At 32.0% G+C, this 17,303-nt stretch overlaps 1 protein-coding gene across 1 annotated transcript in view; it reads right to left on the bottom strand.

Moving 5' to 3' along the window:
• LOC129231246 (huntingtin-like) overlaps positions 1 to 17,303 on the bottom strand; it is a 231,271-nt gene that overhangs the window by 42,968 nt on the left and 171,000 nt on the right. Inside the window, exons 39-43 of the mRNA XM_054865524.1 lie at positions 15,073 to 15,447; positions 11,065 to 11,242; positions 10,875 to 10,940; positions 9,816 to 9,941; positions 3,476 to 3,652 (exon numbers count right to left, since the gene is read on the bottom strand). Coding sequence (XP_054721499.1) covers positions 3,476 to 3,652; positions 9,816 to 9,941; positions 10,875 to 10,940; positions 11,065 to 11,242; positions 15,073 to 15,447 — 922 coding nt within the window. The remainder of the gene's footprint in view (positions 1 to 3,475; positions 3,653 to 9,815; positions 9,942 to 10,874; positions 10,941 to 11,064; positions 11,243 to 15,072; positions 15,448 to 17,303) is intronic.

Genomic DNA, 17,303 nt, shown 5'->3' with positions numbered 1-17,303 from the left:
CAGAATTCAGAAAATCCAATACTGAATTATCTAATGCCTATCATATGAAAGGAAGCGTTGCTGGTGAAGTCGTTTGTCGCAATGGAAACATTTCTTAGTCGTATTTTTTTGCACACCGCGCAACGTCCTTGGGATGCAGATACAATATAATGTCCGTCAGACATTCTTGACCGTTTATGTAAATGACAACGAGGCCCTGGAGGACTTTCCACTCGTACTTTTCTTCTTAGGAGGTGAGTTGTTATTTCTCTTCGGAACTCTAAATGCTTCATCTTGACTTCGTGTAAATCACAATGAAGTAACCAACTAGCTACAACTGAAATATTCAGCGCATTACTAAAAAGATTCCACCACCATTTTTTACGCCTCAAATGAGGTCTGTAGCTCCCTAAAAGTTTATCCAAGACGTCCACACACCCCATTCCTTCATTGTATCTCTTGATAAGATGAGGTTGCGGCACATTTATCTTGCATTTCTGCGCATTTGAGTAACATTTTACAGATGCAAGTGGCTCATGTGTATAACAATTAGATGCTACTGTAACCACTGCATTATCTTTCCAGCTGCACATGTACACTGATCCATCAGATCGATAGTCAAAATTTCCGCGATCTTCTTTAGAAAGGGCTTTTTTGGATTTCCGTGGACAATGGCCAGTTCGGTTTTCACGAATTGTTCCTGTTGCTCGTACACTTTTTTTTTGATAGCTGGATAATTAAGTCATATGATGTAAAAAAGTTATCAAAGTATACTTCATGCTTAGACGTGTCAGTCAAAACTGATAATAGATCATTTACAACTCTGGATCCTAATTGCACATCAGGGGATCCTTCTTTTTTGCCTGAATAAATCTCCATGGAATATGGGTATCCACTTGAAGAGCACAGCATCCAAATTTTGAAGCCGAATCTTATTGGTTTTCATCTAATAAACATTTTACATGAAGGCCGACCGTAGTAGGGAACCATAGATTCATCTATGGTTAATTTTTCATGAAATACACCAAATTGTTGAGGGTTTTTACACAATTCTTCGTAAATAAGGAAAACTTTTCTTAGTTTGTCATTTTGTTTTAATTCATGGTTGTCCATCAAATGAAAGTTGTTTTTTATTTTTCGAAAACGATTTTGAGGCATAACTGTTAGTTCAATTGGCACAGATGTACCTTCTGCACTGCTCCAATACATATCTTCAGAAGGAACAGAATGGTACCCACTCAATAGCAACAAACCAAAAAATTGTAGGATTTCATCTCTGTCAACATCTATTCTTCCTCAGTGATATTGCCTAGTTCATCAGGGGGTAATTGGCATATATCTACATCTGACAAATCCGAATCTGACAATGTCTCTAAATAAGCCACAGCTTGTTCTACAGTAAGAAATCTTGTAGACATTTTTTAACATTTATGAACAGTTGGTATACGTCAACCAGAATTTCGTTTCGCCCGAAAACAAAGCTAGCGAATTATTGAACTGCATTTAAAATATGAAGAATAAAACTCTCACTAATATTGTTTTTTATTATTACGTGACAATGCAGCTGTCCAAGCAGGTGTGGATTCGGAGCCATATAGTCCGTCAAACAGAAGACTGTTATTATTTTCTTTGCTAAAGAAACGTCATATCCTTTCAAAATATAAACTTACTTGGTTTTGCCAACATCTACATCAGAGTACATTCAAAATGAGAAAAAAAAAGAAACATATATTACGAAAAATGAAATTTCCCCTTGGAAGTCGAACGATTTACTTCTTGGAAATTTGACTCCCTAAAAGCGCCAATGTTCCAAAATTGGAACATGCTATTTTGAAGGGGTACACCTTTCGGAAATATTATTGTACATTTCTACAAGCATTTTAAAATCATACATTGAAGTATTTTTCACAACTATAATAAATATCATCACATTTTCTGAAAAAACCAATTTTTGGTAAATTTTATAAGAAAAAGTTGCAAAAAGCTAAAAAAACACTCATCTTTGAAAAATCGCAATAAATAATTGAAAACATATAAACAATCAAGCAGGAAATCAAAAAATACTTTGAAATAAGACTAAACTGTGTTAAAAAAAACTTGTTTATTTTAACGTTATTTCTTGGGAAAATTTTCACTTAAATATGATGTTCCATTTTTGGAACATTGGCGGGTAAACGGTTAATAGTAGTGTTAAAATAGGGGTTAGATTCCATTGATAAAAATACTTCATTCTAGTGATGACTAATTGTATAATAAGTTTAATGTGTATTCATATCAATTTTTATGCACAACATGCATAAAGAAAACATAAATTAATTTCGTGTTCTGTTTATAAAGAGGAACTGGCAATGATAGTCTTTTGGCAGTCATTAAGAATTTTTCTCTAATTCTTTGCAAAGCATTAACGCATTTATGACCACTTGTGTCATTTCCATGATAGAATCTTCCTTCACTAACAAATCAGAAAGATCATTTCTATTGTCTAGGAATGGCTCAAAATTTTCAATGTGAACATTTTTGGTTGTGAATCACCGATGTCAGTATCCTCGTTGGTTTTGCCCGCCTTTGTCTTTCCTAAAAGCTCTTTTTCCAGTGAGTTTAATAACTTTACTTCTGGAAAGAGCTTTGGAATCAATTACATAAAATGTTGTGCCGGTAGCACAAGCTCGATTATTAGCATGCCAAAATGCAGTTTATTACATGTAACCTGCAATCTTTAGGAGTTTGGATTTTGAAAGAGGGGAAAATTTTATCTGTTTGCATTGCCGCATCCATGTAAAACCGAAACTCACCCGCGTAAAATAAAATAAAGGTGTCGAATCTTAAACCTCGTATAGTTGAAACCACATAAAATAAACCTGCGTAAAATGAGGGTCTACTATATTCACTTTTAACTATATTGTCTTATTTTACTCCTAAGATTTCAGAAAAGTTGTCAACTGTTTTATATATTATTTCTGATTACTTTCCAGTCTGCAAGCACTTTTGTTAAAGCTATGACGTTTAGAAAAAGTTAAAGTTGATACACAAGTACATAATTGCAAATAAATGCTTTGGCATGTTTCCCCCTCAATGTATTCACAGGAAAGATAATCTCTACTATTTAATAGTTATAGATAGACCAAAGTTTTTACTTATAATTCTCATTACCAATGAAAAAGAAGCACCCCCTGTTTTAATTGAACTTAGCTGGGGAAAACATGCTATTCCAGCAGATACGTTGATCACAAAATGCACATTATACTGATACTTAAATGTATTTTAGAATCACAGGTAAAGGCATCTAATGTTCAAATACAAATTTTTTTACAATAAACATAAATGCATAAATTAATGTGCTAGAATGATTTTCAGACCTTTAAAATGGGGGACATTGTTTAGGTTTTATAAATTTGTTTGCACAGAATTCATAAAATTTCTAGACATTTTTTAATTTGGAAAAATCTTTAAAGTTGTTTACATATTGCACAGGATAAACTAAATAGGATTCACTCACCAAGAAGATTTATCCTGTATATGTATTGTTTTAAAACATCTCTGTCCTGCAAATACTCCCCAGGAGGAGGAGGTACTGCAGTTTTATGATCACCAGAGAATTCTGGAGACCACCCAAGTTGCCAAAGTATTGGAGGAGTTCTAGCAAAACTATTTACCACAGGTAACCTTGCTAAACCTTAAATAGGAAGAAGCTTGCTAAACACCAGCAACAATTTTCATGAAATACAAAGAGGTAAAATTTTACACTAAATACTTACAACACATAGAAGCTATATGTATAAAAAGTACACAGAAAGTTTCAACATAACTTAAATTAGAATTAAATAGCCTATTTATGTTTTAGATAAAAATCAGCAAAGGGGTTATTTTTCCACAATAAAACAACATTATTTATTAAAATATTTCTACAGAAAAATTAAACTTTAAAAAGAACTTAAACATTCTTTTGAAAAATATTTTACATGGGCTAAATTCAGGTCATGCTTTATATCCATTTCATTTTAAAATTACTTCACAAGTTGTTTCAACAATTACTCAATAAAATGAAGCATTTTTTTAACTCTAGAATTACGGAAGGGGTCATTTTGACCCCAAGCAAGCTTCTTTCATTAATTGCTCTTTCATATTATAAGAAATTTCTTAATCCTTACATGACTTTTCCTAAATCATTGTGCTGTGTGATACTATAAAGTTTTCAAGAAAAAAAAATTTCTATCCAAACTTGAAGGTTGTACCTAGAACTACGGACAGGTGTCATTTTGACCGTTGCGAGAAAAAAGAAATGCTAATACATTTCATTGCTATATATGTGTGTTCTGCAAATTACATTTGTTATTGCCAACTAAGCAAGGAAGAAAAAAAGAACTATGTCTCTGCATATTATCACATCTGCTTGCCACATGATTTGCAATGCTTGCAGTATATTTTGTAAAGGAAAGAGAACAGTGAAAAGGTATAATGCATAATAGAAGGACTGCAGGTTTTGCTATGTGATTTGCTTTTAATCGTAACTATTTTTTGAAAAAAATTTTGTTCTTTTTACATGAATTTTTCGTATAAGCATACTTATGGCTCGTAAAAGAGGGCTAACACAAGATGAAATTATAAAACTGATGCAAGAACTATCTGATATGGATTCTGGTTCTGAAATCGATAATGTTGAATCAGATAATAATAGCAATGTAGCTTCTAGCAGCTCAGAGTTTATTTTAGCGACCATGCAGCGACATCCTCTAGCTCAAGTGATTGTGAAAATGGATCAATTTCAACGAATTCTAATTTTGATAATAGCACCAAAGCAGGAACTAGCGGACACTCCAGAGCAAATAAAAAATAGTGTTATTCAGACAGATAGTTATGAGGAAACTGCTGGTGATTGGACAGTATGGAAAAAGGAAAATACCTCAAGTACATCTGGATGGCGTCCTATACAAAATATTTTGCAAGAGAATGGAGGACCCACATCCTACGCGAAGCGTCTCATTGATTCTGATAAATTGCTTAGTGCATGGAGGCTCAAAATGCGTCTTGGAACATTTCATTATACAAATACAAATGTGACGACCAGCAACAGGCTCTGGGCCCAGCTAGGCTGGTCCTAGTCAATTAATTAGTCCTCAATGAAGATCAATGGCCCTCTTAAAGCTATCCACCCCCTTGCTCATTACTGCCTCTTCCGGTAAGCTGTTCCATGTGCCCACGACTCTACCGAAGTAGTAGTTTTTCCTGATTTCCAAGTTAGCCTGAGATTTAAATAACTTAAAACAATGATCCCTCGTCCTGCTTTCCGTGCAAAAATTTAATTCATTAACATCCTTCATTTTGATAAATTTAAATAACTGAATCATGTCCCGTCTGACTCTCCCTTGCTCCAGGTTATACATATTAAACCTATTAAGTCTGGTATCATAATCTAAATATGACAGTCCCCTTACTAGTGTACAAGAACTTGACGCATTTATAGCAGTGTTGTAGGTAAGGGGTGCATTAGCCGCTAAGGGCTTGTCTATACTTAGTTTGTGGTGTAAGACACGGGGACCATAATTTTTTCATGAAACTATGAGTAGAGATAGGTTTTTAAAAATAATGAGATTTCTGAGATTTGATGATAAACAAATCATATCTTCACGTTTGCATACTGTTAAATTTGCTCTAATATCGGAGATATGGAACACTTTTGTCGATAAATATAAGCTTTGCTACAAGCCAAATGAAAACATTACGATTGATGATCAGTTATTTCCGACAAAAACAAGATGCTGTTTTTTGCAGTATGTGCCTAAGAAGCCCGATAAATTCGGAAGAAAACTCTGGCTAGCTGCAGACGTAAATTCAAAATATTTGTTGAATGGAATTCTGTACTTAGGAAAAGATCAAATTAGACCAAATGATGAAAGCTTAGGAGAAAATGTAGTAAATCGTTTAGTTGATCCTTACAAAAATACAGGCTAAAATCTAACTACAAAAATTTTTTTTTACTTCATTGAAGCTTGAAAAGGGCCTGAAAGCAAAGGGATTCAGTTATGTTGGAAGAATAAATTGCTGAAAACGAGAAATTCCAGCTAGTTTCAAAAATGCTAAAAGCAAACTATTTTCTTCTTCTGTGGTGAAACACGACAGCATAATTCTTTCATCGTATCAAGGTAAAGTAAGGGAAAATGTAATTTTCTTTAGTACATTCAATTCATCTATTGAATTTGATGCTAATGGAAAAAACAACTCCTAATGTAGTAAAATTTTATAACTGTACAAAATTCGGAGTTGACGTTTTAGATCAAATGGCAAGGAAATATTCTGCGAGAGCCCTCTCACGCCATTGTCCAGTACATGTCTTCCACAATACTTTAGACTTAGCAGCTATAAAGGCTTGGATTTTGTTCAAGGAAGTTACCAAAGAAAGCATTAGCAGAAGAGATTTTTCATTACATTTAACCGAAGAACTCAGAGAGGAATATATATCAGGTAAAAACAAACCTGTTCTCTCTCAAAGTGGCGTTATGAAGGTACATGATTCCGTAGATTCCAAAAAGTGGAAAAAATAACAAATAAAGGAATGTAAGGGTAATAAAACTGTAAATGTTTGCGACATCTGTAAGAGATCTGTGAGTGAATTTTGTACATAAAAAATTAGAAGGATTAGCTTGTGTAAAAACTGCAGAGTAGATGAATAATCTTGTAAGTACATTTTTTTTTTCACGCTTAGTAAACAAAGTTATCATTAATATCCTTTAATTTTTCTGCTAAACTTTGTAAATATTCATTAATTTTGTTGTACGTTTCTGAAATGCAACTAAATGAAACTGAATCAACACTAGATATTTTAATCGTATTTAAAAAAAAATATTTTTGAAAAATTCTTCATTATATATGTTTGAAACCTCTCTATCTTCTAAAATAAAAATTATTATAAATTCGTTTGTTTTTAATTCATGTTTTAAAATATGGGACATTAAGTAAGAAACAATGCACATTTCTGTCCCAAGGGTCAAAATGACCCCCACGGTATTTCTAGGTATACAATGACTGCCATAATTTTAGTGTTAAAGTAACTGTTGGTATAATAAAATGTGAAGGTATACAATAAGCACATTTCATACATTTCAAATCATATTACAATTAACACAGTGGTACCCAACCTATGGCCTGTGGGCCACATGTTGCCCATAAAGTTGTTGCATGTGCAGGTCTGCTACTGGGTTCCACTACTAAAAATACTTGCCTTAATAGCCTTTAATATGGAAAATAGTCTCAGAAATAAGGACCAGTTGCAGAAAACAGTGCCCAAAAGAGTCTCTTTTTTTAATGTCATTTATGTCACAGTAATGCAATAATACTTCAATAAATACTTCTTGGCTGTGTCGTAACCAAGACTACTTACTGTACAAGGCTACCCTTTACGAGGGACAAATTTTCAAAATACTTTCTCTAAACAATCCTTGAAAAGAAACTTTTAAAAATATTTTCCAGATTTTAGTCTGACCCCTTTAAATGAACACTAAAGAAACAATTACTGACACATATATATTTTCTCATTGTCTGACTTATTAAAAGACAACAGTAAAATACCGACTGCATAAAAAGTGCTGGAAAGCCACATTTATGTTTCCCATTGCGTGGAATTTAATGCTCATTTCCAAAAATAAAAGTGATAAGGCTAAAAAAAAATTAAAAAGCAAAATTTTATTGACACTTATTCAAAATACAAATAAAAATTTAAAATATAGTAAAAGCAGAAATAAACTTTTTGGGAAAATCACGATTGCAAGAACTAACTCTTAGCAAAAATTACAATTGCAAAAAATGAAACTTTTCATACAAAAATATGAACATCAAACATGTCTGATCATAAATATTATGTTTAATACATTTCATTTCCCTACATTTGAAAATGCTTATTTTAAAACATTAAATGTGGTAAAAGTTCCATACTTTCTTCAGAAAATAGGAAGTAAAAAGCGAATTTACAATTTTTTTAGAACTTTTTGGCCCTCAGAAAAAAAAATTAAAAACTGGAGTTTTTACATATTTCAGTCGCTTTTTCACACAATAGTCCTCACTTTTTACAAATAATTGCAAACTAGTAGTTTTTGCCAATTTTTTAGCTAAAATGATTGCCAAAGTTGCCTTTGCTTCAAAATAGTAGCAGCAGTTGCTTTTTAGATGTTAGTGGGAGCCCTGCATGTGGTTCATTGTTACGTTCAGTTTCATAAATTGAAAGATATACACCCAAACCTGTTTTTGTGCAGTGGAGAGGTACCACATAAAAACACCGTTTGAAACTTCAAGAGTAGCTATAAAATAGTTTTTGCAACACAGTTTAATTTTTTTTTTTTAATGTGTTGGATAGAGACTGCATAAAAAAAGTTACACATAGAAAATAACCCAAAAACTTACAAAATGACTTGGAACTGCTTCTTTAAACAAAATCAGAATAAACCAAGTGATGATAATTTTGCCAAATTGTCAGACAAAATTTCCCGAATAAGGAAATTTTTGAGAGATCACAGTGACTTCCCATCATAGTGCTCCTGTTGTCACTTGAAGATACTATCTTGCACTCATTTTACGAATATTTTGATCAATTGAGTACCAATCTGATTTAAACTTTAATATACCGCACAAAAAACAGGTTTAATTGTATTCTCAAACTTTCAAAATTGGCCAACCATTTTCATTTGGCATTACAAAATTTTGTTGCAAATTTGAAGCCAAATATAGTCGGAAATTGTTTTCTTAAGAACAGATGGAAACTTTTTATAAAAAAAGAATGCAGTAATACAGTAACAATTCTTGGTTTGCAATTTTCTTTCTTTTCTGCATGACATCTTATATATTATTTCTTAAGCCAGTTTTTCTGTCACTAAGGAAGATTTTCCTTTATCAAAAATTACATGATTTACCATTCATTTTCAAGTTTATTGTGCCATTTATGAGGAAAAATAAACCTATGGTCAATTTTTTCTTTTTTTGGCAAGAAAAAAGGTTTTTTTCTGTTTTGTATTGTGTTTCACTGGTTCAATGAATAGCATTCAAAAACAAAGACACATTTCCTCACTTGGATGGAGCGTATGTTGAAAATGGGATAACTAATTTAGAATTATACACAATAGGGGCAAAACTCCTAGATAACAGTAATTATTCCTGAAATTGTACTCACTCCATCTGATTCGACTACACCATCAAGGTAGCCTTTGCCATGTCCATTAATAAGGCACAAGGTCCGACTTTCACAAAGGCAGGATTGTGTTTGCCACAACCTGTTTTTTCACATGGACAATTATCAGTAGCTTATTCAGAAGTTAACATTTTTAATGATATCCATGTTTGTATTGAAGATACGTAGAAACAAAAAGTGAACGATGATCACATCATCACTTCCAAAATTTTATTCAAAGAGGTTTTGTAAGTGCATATGTTATTGGTATGTTGAAATATAATACTTCTATTCAAAACAAAAAAAAAAGTAACATCTATTTGTACTGATGTCTTCAAATTATATGTCTTCTTTTGTGTCAACACACGTTCACTTTTTTTCACAATGTCCATTCTCCCAAGAGTGGAATGCCACACAAAACAATTTGAAGCCCAGTGCAGAATACTGCATGGGTTGACAAGTCTAAAAGTATTTAAAATTATATATGCTCTGGCCTGTGAGATTCATCTTAGTGTGATGTTTAGCCCTCAAGTAACAAACTGTTGGGTCCCACTGGTTTAGCACTCAATTAAAGTTTTGAGGCAAGACAAGAAAGATCAGTTGGAAAAAGTTAAATAGACTAATGTAAAAATTTAGTACTTTGAATGGGTAGTTTAAAACTCAAAAACATCTACAAATGATTTACCTCTGATAACACTTTTGAAAGGCGAGAACAATTGTTCTGGAACATGCAGTGGAGATCCTTTATAATTTTCTAACCACTCAATCAGTTGAGCAATTTCAATGCAGGCATTTCGTGCTTGAGTTTGTTCTAATAAAAAATGGATAACTAAATATACAGAGTGTTTTAGAAAGGACTCTCCTACTTTAAAATGACATAGCAGCAAAAATAAGAGAGAGCGGTAGAAGAAGAAACAAGTGGTATGTTGGAATGACAGGCCAGAATTTTTTCTGCGCACAGGTTTTCTGAAATAATTCAAAGATTGGACATTCGAGGGCATCCTGGTCAAAAGTTTTTTAAATAGTGTATGAAAGTGCTTATTGACAGAAGTCAAACAGCATTGTAATAGGTTAGATATGGCTACCTTTCACAGCAAAAACATGACACAATCAAAGGGTAAGTTCAAAGTCGGTCGCTGCAATGTTGAAGGCACAAGATTCCATCTCAGTAAAAATAAGTCACTTTGAACTTTACTTTTTGGTTGCTTCATGTTAATGCTGTGATAGGTGACCATATTGAACCCATAACAATGAGATTTGATTTCAGTTCAATAAGCACTTTCATCCACTATTTAAAAGACATTTGACTAGAGCACCCGCTAATGTACAATCATTGAATCATTTTTGAAAATTGGTGTTTAAAATATTCCAGATCTGTCTAACATACCAATCTCTCTGTTTTGCTACTATGCCACTGTAAAGTAGGAGAGTCCGTTCAGAAATACCCTGCACATAAGTATATACTGCCATAGGAAAGTTAAGCGCAGTATCTGCAGAAATGGGTTTTGGATTCCATACTATCAACAGGTAAATGTTGGAGTTTAACATTTTTTTGTGCTTTATTCTTAGTGGTAACCAAATAAGCTTGCTTGTACAATAAAACTAAAGTACAAAAGATTATAAAAATGCAAAAAAATTAAAAATTTGCAGTTACTGCACTTTACCTTCCATGGCAGAATAAAGTTCAAAAATGTGGCACAAACTGGAAATAAAACTGCATATTTTGAAATCTAAAGGTAGTTACCTGACGTCAAGTTATCCCCACATCCAAAAGGTGTTACCAAATATGACTTTGAACCTACTTGTTCCACTAAAAAATAAAAAGAGTTTAAATTTCTTGGGGGGGGGACACAATTTTTCATTTTACACTAGACAAATGTAACACAAACACTTAAAAAATCAAGAATGAGTACAGATAAAAAAGTGTTACTTACAGCATGCTGCTAAACGATGTATCACATTTATGGTTGAACAAAGCCAAGAGAAATGACTTTCAAAACTGTATACGGAAGCAATTTCTCTATTTTTTAATGTTTTATCCAAAACAAGCAACGCTAATTTCATCAAGTCTAATGACAAACGTTTTCCAGATTGGACACTGTAAATAACTGCCTAAAATCACAAAAAAAATAATAAACATACTAAAAAACTTGATCAAAATAGAAAAAAAAATAAAAACATGCACATCAAAGTTTAAAATCATTTTTATTCTTCGCAATTTTTTGACAAACACAATTATTATTTTTCATTAAACTTAAATGACAATGTTTAAAAACTCTAACACCTATTTCTAATACTTAAGTACCATACTTTTAAGCACTTTGGTAATTTTAAAGAATAATTTATCAAAACTTTAAAGAAATTTATAAAATATCAAATATGGGTGCCATTTCATTCAAGGCAAATTCTATTATACAGTCAGCCCTGCCTAAACGAATATCAATGGTTCCGACCTGCCTTATTCGATTAAGCAAGGTATTCGATTATACAAAAGAAATATATTTTAAACTATTTTGCTGGTATTATGTTCATTATTACAACAATAAATCATAAATGATTCTTCGTTTCATATAGACATGAATTTCATCAAAATTAAGATATTTAATGTTTTTATGTAAAAGACAAAAAAATTACATGTACTAACATATGTGAATACATTAAAAAAAAATACATTTACTTAAGTTTTATTTTTTGTTTAAGAACTCTATCTCAATTTCATCAGTGTTTTGGTTTGTTCTCCAGTCCTGAGTTTAGAAATCCCAAATTCTTTCGCAATTATCCGTCTGTGCTTTTTCTTATTTTTAAATGCTTCCGAAACTTTTAACTGAACATGTAAGCTTACGTTGTTCTCTTTTACGTTCATTTTACCCCACAATCAGTGTGAAGCAGAGCTGAAAACAAACAGTCAACCGATTTTTGGAAAAAGCCTTTTCGTATTCTCTAGCTAAAAAACCTTGTCACAGGTCAAATCAAGTCTAACAATGTCATTGACAAATTGTTGCCTCAGAGCAACAGTAAGACATCTAATCCCAGAAATAACATTAAGATATCCTACTGTAGCTCTGAGGTGGCGATATGTCTCTTGGAAGAACAAGAACTAAACTAGACGACCTGTGCGGAACTCTGCAATGTGCTTCAAATCGTTTCATTTGGCATTCCACTCTTCAAAAATTTCAAAGAAAGAACATTATAAGAATAATAGAAAAAAGTAAACGAATATTGGTACAAAAGAAGGCATGTGATTTGAAGACATCAGTAAAAAAAAACCTCCTTAAATACAATGTTAGTAGTAATAATAATATCATCGCTCACTTTTTGGTTGTACGTATTTTCAATGCAAACATAAAAATCATTAAAAGCTTTTACTCATGAAAAAGCAGTAATTGTGCATGCAAAAAAAAAGGGTTGTGGCAAATACAATCCTGTCTATGTGAGTCTCTGATGGAAAAAAAGGAAACATTAAAACGATATTTAATGGCACAGATTCAAACTGACGTCATTTTGATTATTAACACAACACTCCAACCAACATAGCAAATGCGTCTTTATTTTTGAATGCCATTCATCGTAGCAATGTGTAATAAAAAACAGCAAAACAGATTTTTGACAAAAGAAAAAAAACCAAGGGTCTATGTAGTGTCATTAGCCAGTATGATATGCTTTAAAATAATTCATAAAACATGGAATTTGATTAAGGAATAAGAAAGATTTTGTGCAAGGATTGAAAAAGCAGGCTAGAGAAATAATAATTAAGATAGAAAAGAAATGTTTTTATTTTTGAAAATTGAAACAATTTCCCATAGCAGCTGCTTCAACCATTAGGGCTTGAATATCAGCACATGTTTTTCTTTTAATCCAACAATTAAGATACAAAACCAAAATCAACAGATTTGAGTGTTAATTAAGTAATTTTTCAAACGTGGACAAAATGCAATTGTTTGTTTATTTTTCCCCCAACAGCAAAGGAGATTTAAAGGATTTCTAACTTGTAAAATTCATAGTAATTTTAATGTTTTACTTCGTATTCTAATAAATAGTTAAAGATTTACTGGGTAAAATGCATAATTTCAATTTTGGGTAGCATTTTTTTATTTATACAAAAGGTCAAAAATTGTCATTAGAAGAATCTACATTTCAGTACACGAAAAAAAAATTATTTTTTTCTGCACAAAAAATATTCTTTTTACTTTCATGAGCAAAGCCAAAGCTTTAAAATTTTTTTAAAAAACCTTTCAAATAAGAGTCAATTTATACAAACTGCATCAAGGAAACATCGAGGAGCGTTTGAGCCTCATTTATTTTAATACCTTACGTGTGTTACATATTGTATTTTATGTGTTCATGTAATGCGTGATACTTGTCTAATATTTTGATACCGGCATAATTTCTGGGCTGGGCCGAAACACTCATTCTTTTGGTTCCAGACAAATGCTCTACAAATCGATCTATTCAGCTCTCTCGGTCAAATTGTAAGTTAATTATATAAATTTAACCAAAAATCTCAGCCTTGTGCTTTAAAACAGGTTGTTTGACAAAAAAAAAGACTGTGGGTCTACTTTTCGTCATTGGCTGCGCGATAAGCTTTAAAATGAAGGGTAAATCAAAGAAATCGGTCAAGAAATGAGAAAGATCTCGCATAGCGACAAAAAACAGGCTACAGAAATAATATATAAAATTAGCCATGGGAACCACTTTCTACACAGAAAGGAGACGAGTTCCTTGAGGCCTTAGACTGGACGGGATTGGACTAGAGTCAATCAAAGAAACATTTTAAGCCCTGATCACTACATGTGGTCAAATTCTTCCAACATTCCTACCTGATCCCTAATGCATTTTATAACCTTAGATAAGGTTACAGCTAGAAGCCAACTAATAAGATTACTCTTTTGTGCTTTGTTTAAAGTGACCTTTTGCCAGAAAGATGTAAAATTCAACTTGAAACAAAGATTTTGGCTCAAGAAACTTTGAATATATATGCAATTAAGCAAGGTATGGATGAAAAAATTATTTCTGAAATCAGGGAAATTTAACATTAGTGCTATGGGATTTTTTTTTTTGTTCCACAGATATTCCTATAAGTGGGGTTTTCGATTATCCGTTACCCGATTAAGTGGGAACGACTGTAATAGGGAAAAATTCAATGAGCATTTTCTTAAATTTTTGTTTTGATAAAAACTGACATTTTGAGTTATTTATAAGTTACATACATATTTTAAACCCTTTAAAAGATATAGCTATTCCTACATTATTAAACTGAAAACTAAGCAAAAGAGATACAAAAAGCAAAAAATACAGCAGTACTAGACTTAATATGTTCACTATGGGACACAAGGATTTTGATAACAATACTTGATTGACAACAATAAACAGATCAAGAAGTTAGATAAAATTACAAATTCAAGCAGCACATACTGAGTTTTGAAATAAAATGAAAAAAGGGAAACCACAGTTGAGATTTTGATCCGCAGTTTGAGCTTTTTCAAACGGCTCATTTTGTTTACACTCTGTGTTTTCATTTTGTTCACCTTTTTTTATTACATCATCACAAGTTTTAAAAATTTTGCAAAATATAGGCTGAGAAATGTTTAACTGTGCTGTAGCTTAGCGTTGACTCATTTTTGGCAATTTGTCACATCGCATTAAAATGCTGATCTTTTGCCATAATGTTAATTAATTATCTTTCTGCTAGACATATATCTAAACTGTGTGAACCAAGATGTGTCTACCTTGCCAACTGCCAAAAAACTGTTACTATATATTCAGAAGTAATCTATTCTTTTAGTTACTTGCACTCTCATATGAATTTCTGAAAATTCACCCCCTTTCATCCAATACAAAGTGATAATTTTAACATACAAATAAATAGTGAAAATCAGGATTAGAAACAATAAAAAATTGACAACACAAACTGCAATCAAATTAAGTGGAGATTAAAAACATACTTCACAACTGATAATGCTCAACAGAGCGATATCTTCGAGAGCTTCATTGGATATGTGTTTTCCTGGAACCAAGTCTAAAGTTTTCAAATAACAATAAGTAGCAGGAACCAAATATGAGAGCAAGTTCCAGAAAGAATCCTCTAAAAATATTTTGTGTAAACGCTGTTGATACCTTGCAGTTCTTGGCAATAAAGTAACAAAATCTGCTAAGCGTTGCAACAATGTATACTGAGCAGCACGATATAATGCACTTCCACTGCTTTCAGTAACACCTACAAATAGATCATCTGATCTTGATAAAGCATATTTTTCTGATGACAAAATAAGATGTGCACCTAAACTCAAACACTGTTCTAAAAGTGACAAATGAAATTCCTGAAAGAAGAAAAGAAGGTAGTTAGAAAAACAATGTGCAATGTTAAACAAGACATAAAATACTTATTTAAAATTTTATTTATTTATTTTAACTTTAAAATTTGGAAATGGCATATTTATGCATATATGTATTTAGCAAGTGTACATTTGTAAAATATCCAGCACTCAAATGCCAATGAGAAATAGTCCAGTTCAAACAGTTACCACAACCAAGGGAAGGGGCTAACTAATCTCCAAAGTCCACGGTTTTAAATCATATTCCAAATCCTAATACAGTCTGAGTAAAAACTTTAAGTCCAGTGCACGTTTTTGAGAAATTGGACACACCTTAATCTTAGAATCAAAAAGTCATATGAGTGATAATTATTAACCTTAAATACAAGTAAAAAAGACAAAAAAATTTAATTGTAAGTGTTTCATTATCAGAAAATATTACAGATCAATATTTGAATCTGAGTAAAATCTTTAAGGCCAACATAGAAAAAAGCATACGAGGACAAAAATTCAAATATTTATAAGCTTGTGTGAGAGCCATTCCTCCAAATTACTTCAAATATTCTTGTTTTCATGAATGAAACTAGTTTTTGACAAAATTCGGGATGTATTTTTTATCATTCATCTTCGATGGTAGATTTCAGCTCTATTGATGAAGTAAAATTCTCTTTTGCATAAACTCTTCTTGCTAAGTCACCCAATAAGTTCTCTATTGGGTAAAGATCTGGAGACTTGGTCATTTCAAAGTTTCAACATTGTTTACTTGGAGCCTATATTTGCACTGTTACTCCGATGGATAGATGCATTGTTTTGCTGATATTTTTAATTTTCTCCAGCAATAAATCCATCATTTGATAAAAGATGACTTGGGAGGACATTTTGATATGCTTGTGAGTTCATTTTACCTGAAACAAACGTAACTGAGCACACATCATTGTAAGCAAAGCACTCTTAAGGTTCTGACAGAGCCTCCATCTAATTGGTGCTTGTAGAATATTTCTTTTTCTTTTCGTAAATCATGCCAATAGTACTTCCTTCCGTTCGGTCCGTGCAAACTCCACTTCTTTTCGTTAGAAAAAAATATTTGTATTCATTGATTATCCCAGGGCATGATTTCCTAGCTAAAGTTGAAACGCTCTATATTGTGCATTTTCAACAAATGAGGTTTAAGCAATTTTGCAGCATTAATAAAATTTCCACACCTTCTAATTGTGTTATATATCGTTTTTGACAAACATTTAAATCTATCGTCTGAATAAGTTTCCTGGTTGAGTACTTTTCAGGTAATGTAATAATTTCTAAACTCTTCTTCCATGACGCGAGGACAAAGTTTTAAGTTTTCCCGGGTTTTCTTTTTACCCTAATTGTGTTTAAATCAAACAAAAATGTTGACTTTAGTCTTCGATCTTCCTCTTTTTTCGCTATAGTACGCCTACTTATCCTTGTTGAAGAAGAAAGCTTCAATCTGTCCTCTTTCTTGAACAGTTAACTTTTTACCTTACGATATCGTCACAAGTAGGAAAAAAACTTTGAAGAAATTAATCACAAAACTGCAAGTTGAAGTGTTTCCACAATCTCGTTAACTGAGGTGACATTTATTACAGTATAAGTACTTGCAGTTTTTTAAAAATACTAGTGGCCTTAAAGTTTTTACTCAAGCTGAAATGCTAACTTTGAATAAACCAATGCTTTTCTAGTTATTGCATGCTTTACAAATCCTGTCTGTTGCGTTATTTCTTACCAATGGACATTAATAATTAATAATACAATAATATTAAAATCCCTTTAATTTTATTTTTATTTTTGCAAAGAAAATTATACTGGCCTTAAAGTTTTTACTCAGACTGTATGCTTATTTGTTT

This window comes from Uloborus diversus, chromosome 10 (assembly GCF_026930045.1).
Source record: "Uloborus diversus isolate 005 chromosome 10, Udiv.v.3.1, whole genome shotgun sequence".
NCBI lineage: Eukaryota > Metazoa > Arthropoda > Arachnida > Araneae > Uloboridae > Uloborus > Uloborus diversus.
Note: the sequence above shows the minus strand (reverse complement) of the source record. Positions and strands in the feature narration are given on the sequence as shown.